Below are 10,901 nucleotides of genomic sequence, written 5' to 3'. Positions count from 1 at the left end.
AAAAAAAAAAAAAAAAAAAAAAAAAAAAAAAAAAAAAAAGAGAACTTCTCCTTTTCTATTTGATTCTCTACATGGAGTCCTCATTTTACAAAAAAAAAAGGCTTTTGGTATATATATATACTTTTTAAATTTAAAAATTAAGGTCAGGAAGAAAGTGTGCGTGCCCCAAAATATCTGGGTTCTGTCACTGGGTCTGTCATTATCTTCAAAATGGAAAAAATATAAGATATATGAAAAGAAATCTTCATTGGTACTTGAGTAGCTAGGCCAGAATATTTCATACATTTCTAAGTAGAAGAAACACAAATCAGGAAAAAGTATATACTACACTTTTACAAAAAAGGAGAAACTTCTCATATTTGGACAGAGACAGGTTGCATTAGTTGGGAATATTCGTTAGTTTATTCCAACTGATTCCATGCCCTCCAGGTGGCAGCTGTTCTACTAGCAGTTCAGTTGCCCTCCTGGACCTTATTTCTAGGAAATGGATTTCGTATCTATTTCGAGGCCAGGAAGTGACAGGATCCTCTCTACTGCCATGAGAGGCCCACCAGAGACCCCAGGTCCCCCTAAAGGGCTGGTGCCTGGGTAGGGCTTTGTGGTCTTGGCCTCTGGGGGTCAGAATTTCTCACGACCAGGCCCACTCCAGACTGACTTAATTAGGTTTCCTAGGGGTCCAGTCTAGGCATGGGTATTTTTCTTAATGCCCAGATGATTCAACTGTTTTACCAGGGTAGGGAAACTACTGAGTTATAGAAAAAATGAAATAAGAAGTAAAAGAAACTAGGGGGAGAAAAGAGGGTTGGGGTGTGGGGGGGGACTGAAAAGATGAAACAGAGATCCAGGTAAAAAGAAGAGGAAAAAAAAAACGGGACCAAAAAAAATGGCACTTTGGAGACATAGTATACTATTTCATCTCAAAACAGCAATTTTAGACATTTTTTTGCAAGGAAAAAATACATTCTTTTCAATGTAACCTATGGATACATGGCTTATTTAAAATGCTGAGTTGTCAGTGGAAACTGAATGATGACCTATTTTCCCCATATCCACCCTCCCTCCCTCCCATCCCATCACCAAACACACAAACACTGGACTGGAAATGACACTGCTCATCACAGGCAGGACGGCAGGAGACGCTGCAGGGGGCTGAGAACCCTTGCAGCCAAAACCTCATGTGGGGTTGTGGGGTGTCCAGCTCCTGGACCTGGCTTCCTCCTCCTCGGGGACATCCCACTGGCCTCCCTGCTTAACCCTCAACCCGGCCTGCGGCCCTGGTACCTGATGTCTCTGGGCAGGTCCCGTGCATGAGGCCAAACATGTTCCCGCAGGCCTTGCTCACGGCTGCCATCTTGGCCAGGACTGGGAGGTTGTGAATCACAAAGGACACCTCATTCCTCTGCTGCTTGGCCAGGTTCTGTGCGTGGCCCAAGATCCCGAAGCCCGTGATGTCGGTGGCCGCGTGGGCGTTGAACGTGTGCATGAGTCCCGCCGCTGCCAGAGGACAGAGGAGCCTTTATCATCTGGTGTCGTGAATGGAGACCCCGAGAAAACACCCTTCCTCAACTCAAAATCTTACATATGCTTTGATCTCAAACTCCTAATTGGTCGGCAACAGCATACGATGGAAGTGAAATCAACAAAACCTGGAGTGAAATTCTGAAAGTTGGTTTCCTAGTTCAGTTTGAACCACTCAGAACAGCAGCTTCAACCAACCGTAAATTCCCAGTAAACTAAAATATCTGTAGAGAGGAAATGCTATCTCAACAAAAGGTAAACCTGTCTAAACTCTCCTAAAATCAAAGAACAAGATCTTTTAAAACTGTCTGACCTAAATTCAAGGTACTTTCCTGATGTCTAAAAGGTTAATCTCTTTTTTATTTTTTAATTAAAAACAATAAAACACTTTATTTTTTGGAGTAGTCTTAGGGTTAGAGAAAATTGAGCAGAAGTGCAGGAAGTTGCCGTACGGTGCCCCCCAACCCCATTTCTCCTGCATTAACACCCAGCATCAGCGTGGTGCTGTGATGAATCGGTATCGATAAGTCATCACTAACTCCAGTTCAGTTTATACTGGGGTTCACTCTTGATGTTGTACAGTCTACGGGTGTCGGAAAATGTATGATCACGTGTATCCATCGTTAAGAGTATCACACAGAGTACTTTCACTTCCCTAGAAATTCCGTGTTCCACCTTTTCACCCATTCCTCCAACCCCTGGAAACCACGGATCTTTTTATTGTCTCCACTGTTTTGCCTTTTCCAGAATGTCAGAGAGTTGGAATCACTATATTTGGTCTTTTCGGATTGATTTCTTTCACTTAGTAATGTGTACTTTAGGTCTCTCCGTATCTTCTCATGGCTTGATAGCTCACTTCTTTTTAGCACTGAACAATACCACTGTCTGGAGGGACCAGTTTATTTATCTGTTCACCACCTACTGAAGGACCTGTTGGTTGCTTCCAGGTTTTGGCAATTATAAATAAAACTGCAACAGACATCCATGTGCAGGTTTTTGGGTGGACAGAAGTTTTCAATTCATTTGGGTAAATACAAGGAGCACAATTGCCAGATCATATTAGTAGATTTAGTTTTGTAAGAAACTGCCAACCTCTCTTCCAAAGTGGCTGTACCATTCTGCATTCCCACCAGCAATCAATGAGTTGTTATTGTTCCACATACTCACCAGCATTTGGTGTTCTGGATTTTAGCCATTCTAGTAGACATGGGGTAGTATCTTGTTTTAATTTGTAATTCCCTAGTGACATATGATGTGGAGCATCTTTTCATATGATTATTTGCCATCTGTATACCTTCTTTGGTGAGATGTCTGTTCAGATCTTTTGCCCGTTTTTTAATTGGATTTTCTTATTGTTGGGTCTTGAGAGTTCGTTGTATATTCTGGATTATCAGTCCTTCATCAGACGTGTTTTGTGAAGACTCAGATTTTCTCCTAGTCTGTGGCTTGTCTTTTCATCCTCTCTCTCTTTCACCGAGAAGTTTTTTTATATTAATGAAGTCCAACTTGTCAATTTTTTCTTCTAGGGATAGTGCTTCTGGTGTTATCTCAGTAGTCATCACCAAATTCAAGGTCACCTAAATTTTCTTCTAAGTTATCTTCTAGGAGTTTAACAGTCTTGCATTTTACATTTAGGTCTACAATCCATTTTGAGTTAATTTTTATGAAGGGTTTAAGACCTGTGTCTAGATTCATTTTTTTGCCTGTGGATGTGCAGTTTTTCCAGCACCATTTGTTGAAAAGATTATCCTTTCTCCATTAAATTACCTTTGCTCCTTTGTCAGAGAGCAGTTCAACTACACTTATGCGGGCCTACCTCTGGGCTCTCTATCCTGTCCCACCGATCGATCTGTCTCTTTTTTCACTAACACCACACTGTCTTGATGTCTGCAGCTTTATATGAGGTCTTGAAGTTGGGAAGTGTCAGTCCTCCAACCTGCTCTTCTTCAGCACTGTGCTGGCTGTTCTGGGTCCACTGCTTCTCCATATAAACTTCTGAATGAGTTTGTTGATACTCACAAAATGACTTGCTAGAATTTTAGTTGGGATTGCATTACTCCTATAGTTGGGAAGAACTGACACCTTGATACTGTTGAGTCCTCCTATCCATGTGCGTGGAATACCTCCATTTATTTACGTCTTTAATTTTTTTCACCAGTTTTGTAATTTTGATCATATAGAGCTTGTACGTATTTATTTTAGAGTCGCACGGAAGTATTTCATTTTAGGGGGGAAAGGCTAATTTTGGAACGAAATATGCCCTGTGTTTACAGAAGTACTCTGGGGTGAATGCCTTTTTGGGGTACATTTCCTCTCTTCAGACCAAGATCTCTTTTACTTGGGTGCAATCTCAACGACACATGCAGAGAGGAGAATCGACCCTTCTAGTCCATGCTGCTAGATAAGCAACTAGGACGGCCCATCCTATTAACACACCCGCACCTGGTGCAGTGGGGCAGCTGATGACATTTCACAAAGCCAAGATCTGCACTTCAGCTCTTCCCAAGCTTTGAGGACCATAGCAGACAAGAGGACCCACTGAATCCTACAGTCAATAAGAGGGATTCAATTTTTGAGGCACTGATTACCACTTCTTCCCCGTATGGGGAATTACTGTTGCTAATTTTTACTACGGAAATTTCAACGAAACACAAAGTAGAGAGAGTAGCCGCCCACAACGAACTCCCACGTACCCAACAATGCCCAGCTTCAACCATCACCACCTTTCTTCTGGGGCCTCATCTACTCCTGCCCACTTGTTGGGGGATGTGGAGGGTCCGGGGCGTGGGAAACTTTAAAGCCAACCCCGATCATATCACTTCGCCTATAAATACAATATTTCCGTGTGTGCCTCTAAAAGATAAAAAAACTTTTAACAGCCACAGTATCATTATCACACCAACAAAATTAATACTACATTTGATTGTTCTCTCTTAAACTTCTTAATTTTTAACAGTTTCCCCTCCTCTCCCCCCCCACGTCATTTACTTGTGGAAACTGAGCCATTATTTTCTGTAGCATCTCCTGCATTATAGATGTGGTGGATCTCCCCTGATGCTGACATGTTCTATCATCTTCCTGACTTCCTGTACTGGTGTTCAGGACCAAGGCTCCAAGAGACTCAGGTTCATTTTTTGCTGGCAAGAATACATCATGGGGGTGGGGAATATCTCAACGAGAACCTTTCACCAAAAGGTTTTAGCAGCCACTGATGTTTGCTGTTGAGGTTCATTAAATCAAGGGAGCAGCAAAAATGGCAACTTCGTAATTCCATCATTTTTCCTGTGTTTATTAGATGTGACGTCTATAAAGAAATTTTTAGAAAATATGGTTTCCCTGAAATACACTCCATATAAAACAGGTAAAATAAGGGGTTGATTTCTTTTATTTCAGAACAAGTTGGTGCCCTAGCAACTTCCAAAGGTGACCAGAAAAGTTTTTTTTTTTTTTTTTTAACATCTTTATTGGGGTATAATTGCTTTACAATGGTGTGTTAGTTTCTGCTTTATAACAGAGTGAGTCAGTTATACATATATATATGTTCCCATATCTCTTCCCTCTTTGTCTCCCTCCCTCCCACCCTCCCTATCCCACCCCTCCAGACAGCCACAAAGAACGGAGACGGTTATATGACACTTAAGAGCATCAGTAAGAGCACTTTGAACAACCAAAAGGAGTTGTCCAATTAAAATATTATCACTAAAATATATATATATTGAACAGAATAGGTTATTGTTGTTTTAATGCCTGCTGACCTGAATAGGAGAGAGCCTTTATTATTTTTCCTGCTTTGGCCTATAAAGCTATTAACTGGGGTTTTCCTCTTAGCAGTTAACAATAGCAAAGTGAAGACGGCATCTAAGCTGTGTTCAGCCCTGACTCTTTCTGGTCTTGTGGAAGTAAAAGAGGTATGTTTGTAGACGACCTTCTTTGCTGGGAATTTAAGCCTTGGGTGACTAAACCCAGTATCTCTTTTGTCAGACGATACAGAGAGAATCTGGGAGAAATAACAACCCTGAAGGTGAGGTGATCAGTGTCACTCAACTAGGAAACAAGTTGAGAAGGGCTCTGCATGGGAGAAACCAGATGCCTCGAAGGACGAAACCTCTGAAATCAATCTCCTCTGAAGAGACTCAGCTTGGGCCCATGTGGGTTGGGACATATTTTGGTCTCAGTACTAGTGGTGACCACTGAGGCATCTCTTAGTGGACACGAATCTTAGGCCTAAGTGAAGGGCAGTTGCCTGTATTTTCCTCAGCTTTTGGGTGGGAGGCTAGAATAGGTTGGAGGGGGAAATCCTTTTCTGACAATTCATTAGAAATATTAACATTAAATAGAGGTATTTATGGTTCTCCATTCTTCTCCAATGCTGAAATTTTCTTGTGTGAGAAGTGTTATACCACAATAGCTGTTATACCATTGATCTGTACATGACCTAGGGCCTCAGTTTCTTCACACCTACCCTTTCTTATTTTTCTCTTTAGTTAAAGTTCTTCCATCTTTTATTCCAAAATATGGGATGTTCATAAAAATTCAGTTAAGACTGAAGAATATAAAGTGACATCTCAGGCCTTGCTTACACTTTCCTCCCCAGCGGGAGCCACCAATACATTTTTTGGTGTGGCTGTTCGGACTTCTTTTTATGTATTTACAAGTGTGTTTTGTGTGTGTGTATACACATTTTTTAATGTAAATAAGGTCGTATGTATACAGTGTTCAGTCACTAGCTCTTTCCCCCACCTTTAGCTGTCTTTGACATTATCCATCTTAGTGTATTGACCCACTTTCTTACTAATTATGGAACGGCGTTCAGTGCTCTAGATGGACTGTGGTTTATGTAGCGGTTCCATAATTGTCGGACATAGAGGTAGCACCCCCAGCTTCTTCCCGACCTTTCCTGTCTGCTGCTTCTTCCCAAGGAACATAGAAAGCATTTCCCTCCCCCCGTGGTTCTCTTTCTCTACTGCGTATTTCATTTCTAGCATCTTTACTGTGGGCATGCTCCCCCGCCACAGGCTTCGATTCCATTCAACAGCCTCTTCAGCATGTCCGATTCATCTTGATAATCATAATCATTACAATCTCCACAATGCCTCGCACAGTGCCTTGTACCTAATAGACAGATATTTGATAAAACTCTCCAAGGGGCAGGCTCAACATAAACACGTAGACAGAAGTTACACTCCAGGGTCCTGATCAGTGAGAAACCGAACGTGTGGCACGAGGCAACGTCTGCGATCTCCTGCTGTCATGCGCTTACTGCAGACGTGAGCGTTTGACACCTGTGAGGGGGACATAGTACACCACCATACGGTAGAAAAAGCGTGGCCTAATCCTCTGATATCTTGAATTTCAGCTGCAGCGCAAGTTCTTGAGCCCCGAGGAGATTCAGTCTGTCCGAGAACACCTGGGTTACCACAGTGACAGCCTGCTCTCTGTGCAGATCACAGGAAAAAAGCCCAATTTTGAAGTGGGTTCTTCTAGTCAACTTAAGCTTTCTACTACCAAGAAGTCTTCCGGTGAGACTGGCCTAGGGATATTGTTCTGTCTGAGTGGGCCTGAAAAGCCGTATTAAAAACTGAGCCAGAGATCTGAATGAGGTGGTGATATCTTTAGAGGATCATTCCCTTCCTTAATTTCCCTCATTTCCAAGTGGAAGAATGCTTAATGTACTGTTGTTCTGGGCATATTCGGATCCAATACTGAAATGATGCGTAGATATTACCTAGTTCAGCCCCTTCTTCTGCACCAGAGGACACTGAGGTCTCCAGATACTAGAGGTCAGACTCCCATAGTTTCATTAGTTAATGAAGTCTTTCCAGACCCCAGAATTATGACATTTACCCTCAGAAGACCTCACAGTGACGGTCATGGCGGATAAGAGTGTGCTATTCCTCTTCCCATGTGTCCTTTTCTCTGTGCCACTGAATTCAGCTTTTCTTTGAGGATCTTAAGACACTTATAAAAATATCTCCTCTCAGAAGATTGCACTCCACCCTTTTTCACCATTCTCACCCTTCCTATCACTATTTTTTAATGCCTGAGTTGAGAAAAATTGTCCTAGCTGTGAGGTATGCAAAAATTTACAGGTATTCACACTGCTCTGTTTTGACTGTCCAGCCTAAATCTTCAAGAAATCCTTTAGCATCCTAACCTTTGGAGTCACAGTTCCAGAATGGGTAGGAGCAGCTTAGATGGCCTGCCCTGTGGGAGATCTGAGCATCCAGTGTGACAGTGATCTCTGGGGGGTGCACTTACCCGCCAAGGCCCATTCGTGGACTGGCCCACACTGAACCCTCAGCTCTTTCGGGCCCAGAGAGAGAATCAGGAGGTGTGATTTGCTACTGATTTGTTGTTACGCCACCGCCATCAGCTCTTGAGCCCATTTTCTTGTCTGTAACAGGTCTACATGAGACCGGAGCTTTGCTATTTATAATGCTTTTTGGTACAGTTTCTTGTTTCATATTCAAATCTCCTGCAGTGGGCATAGGGAATCCTATTAGCCCCATGTTCTAGGGATGGGAACTAAGAGAAGGAGGAGAAAGCAATATGGAGTGGAAGTTAAAAGCGTTAGGTAGACTCTGTCTGTACTTGTGTATTTGTGGCTGGGTGTAACTGGCCTAAGTATCTAAACCTCTTTCCTCATTTATAAAATTAGGATGACAAGAACTTTCCTCATAAGGTGGTGAGCAGGACTAAATTAGATCATGTATGTAAAATGTTTAATGTAGTATCTGGCACAAAGCTTAACAAATGATGGCTTTTATTGCCATAAAGTGATGGGTCCCTCTCATGCCTTTATAAGTGATAGAGCTGGGCCTTGAACCCAGGTCCAGTGTGTTCCCTGCACAGCCTCAGTAGAAAGCACTTACATGTGCTTGGAGTTTGTTTCCAGCTGCTTTTCTGGAGCTTGTTTTCTTTCATTGGTTGGATTCAGGGAAGCCTGCTATGGACCCTGCAGCTGCCAAGCTCTGGACCCTCTCAGCCAATGATATGGAGGATGAGAGCGTGGTGAGTCAGCACTGTGGTCACCTGATTGCTTTCTTTCAGGCCCCACTTTGGGTGGGAATGTTGTTGTTTGGAGTGGCCTCTCTGGGTTTGTAGGTGTGAAAGCATTTAAAGCCCAGCCTTGTGGCTGTGCCTGCCATTGGCATTTTTTGACTCAGAAGGAAACTCCTCATTAGTGGCATTTATGGTTGTTAGTATTTGCCTTATGTATTGAGGTGCTCCTATGTTGGGGGCATAAGTATTTACAATTGTTATATCTTCTTCTTGGATCGATCCCTTAATCATTATGTAGTGTCCTTCTTTGTCTCTTCTGATAGTCCTTATTTTAAAGTCTATTTTGTCTGATATGAGAATTGCTACTCCAGCTTTCTTTTGGTTTCCATTTGCATGGAATATCTTTTTCCATCCCCTTACTTTCAGTCTGTATGTGTCTCTAGGTCTGAAGTGGGTCTCTTGTAGACAGCATATATATGGGTCTTGTTTTTGTATCCATTCAGCCAATCTGTGTCTTTTGGTGGGAGCATTTAGTCCATTTACATTTAAGGTAATTATCGATATGTATGTTCCTATTCCCATTTTCTAAATTGTTTTGGGTTCGTTATTATAGGACTTTTCCTTCTCTTGTGTTTTTGTCTAGAGCAGTTCCTTTAGCATTTGTTGTAAAGCTGGTTTGGTGGTGCTGAACTCTCTCAGCTTTTGCTTGTCTGTAAAGGTTTTAATTTCTCCATCAAATCTGAATGAGATCCTTGCTGGGTAGAGTAATCTTGGTTGCAGGTTTTTCTCCTTCATCACTTTCAGTATGTCCTGCCACTCCCTTCTGGCTTGTAGAGTTTCTGCTGAGAGATCAGCTGTTAACCTTATGGGGATTCCCTTGTGTGTTATTTGTTGTTTTTCCCTTGCTGCTTTTAATATGCTTTCTTTGTATTTAGTTTTTGACAGTTTGATTAATATGTGTCTTGGCGTATTTCTCCTTGAATTTATCCTGTATGGGACTCTCTGTGCTTCCTGGACTTGATTAACGATTTCCTTTCCCATATTAGGGAAGTTTTCAACTATAATCTCTTCAAATATTTTCTCAGTCCCTTTCTTTTTCTCTTCTTCTTCTGGAACCCCTATAATTCGAATGTTGGTGCGTTTAATGTTGTCCCAGAGGTCTCTGAGACTGTCCTCAGTTCTTTTCATTCTTTTTTCTTTATTCTGCTCTGCAGTAGTTATTTCCACTATTTTATCTTCCAGGTCACTTATCCGTTCTTCTGCCTCATTTATTCTGCTATTGATCCCATCTAGAGTATTTTTCATTTCATTTATTGTGTTGTTCATCATTGTCTGTTTCATCTTTATTTCTTCTAGGTCCTTGTTAACTGCTTCTTGCATTTTGTCCATTCTATTTCCAAGATTTTGGATCATCTTTACTATCATTATTCTGAACTCTTTTTCAGGTAGACTGCCTATTTCCTCTTCATTTGTTAGGTCTGGTGGGTTTTTATCTTGCTCCTTCATCTGCTGTGTGTTTTTCTGTCTTCTCATTTTGCTTATCTTACTGTGATTGGGTTCACCTTTTTGCAGGCTGCAAGTTCGTAGCTCCCGTTGTTTTTGATGTCTGTCTCCAGTGGCTAAGGTTGGTTCAGTGGGTTGTGTAGGCTTCCTGGTGGAGGGGACTAGTGGCTGTGTTGTGGTGTATGAGGCTAGATCTTGTCTCTCTAGTGGGCAGGTCCACGTCTGGTGGTGTGTTTTGGGGTGTCTGTGGACTTATTATGATTTTAGGCAGCCTCTCTGCTAGTGGGTGGGGTTGTGTTCCTGTTTTGCTATATGGTTGGCATAGGTTGTCCAGCACTGTAGCTTGCTGGTCGTTGAGCGAAGCTGGGTGCTGGTGTTGAGATGGAGATCTCTGGGAGATTTTCGCCGTTTGATATTATGTGGGGCTGGGAGGTCTCTTCTTGACGAGTGTTCTGAAGTTGGCTCTCCCACCTCAGAGGCAGAGTCCTGACTCCTGGCTGGAGCAGCAAGAGCCTTTCATCCACTCGGCTGCTCACGTTTCTCTCCCTCTTGAATCACTTCTTCTGTGGGAAGCCAGATGCCATGAAACGTGGCTGTTCAAGCAGGCTATGGAGGAGTCTGTGTGTCAAGGAATGCATGTCTCTGACCAATAGCCATGAAGAATGGAGGCCATCACAGAGCCTCGCCAAGGAAGACCAGCTTTGTTACAGAGCTGTACCCTTGATCACTGATGACTGGGTTTCTGGAGATGGAAGAACGTCCAGGAGCCACAGCTGAGGATTCCAGAGCTGTGATGAAAGGTGTCTCTTGTTATGTTAATGAGATGACTTTTGAAATGCATCTAAGGATGGGGGCTTGTTGCCATTACATCTCCGGCA

General features: G+C 42.5%; 1 protein-coding gene across 3 annotated transcripts in view; it reads right to left on the bottom strand.

Moving 5' to 3' along the window:
- SEPHS1 (selenophosphate synthetase 1) overlaps positions 1-10,901 on the bottom strand; it is a 36,449-nt gene that overhangs the window by 2,216 nt on the left and 23,332 nt on the right. For 2 of the 3 annotated variants that reach the window (XM_007460896.1, XM_007460897.1), the window contains one exon: positions 1,282-1,494. The exons of the other annotated variant lie outside the window; for it this stretch is intronic. In XM_007460896.1, coding sequence (XP_007460958.1) covers positions 1,282-1,494 — 213 coding nt within the window. The remainder of the gene's footprint in view (positions 1-1,281; positions 1,495-10,901) is intronic. 3 annotated transcript variants of the gene reach the window in all.

This window comes from Lipotes vexillifer, unplaced genomic scaffold (assembly GCF_000442215.2).
Source record: "Lipotes vexillifer unplaced genomic scaffold, Lipotes_vexillifer_v1.1 scaffold534, whole genome shotgun sequence".
NCBI lineage: Eukaryota > Metazoa > Chordata > Mammalia > Artiodactyla > Lipotidae > Lipotes > Lipotes vexillifer.
This window is presented reverse-complemented; position numbering and strand designations above follow the sequence as displayed.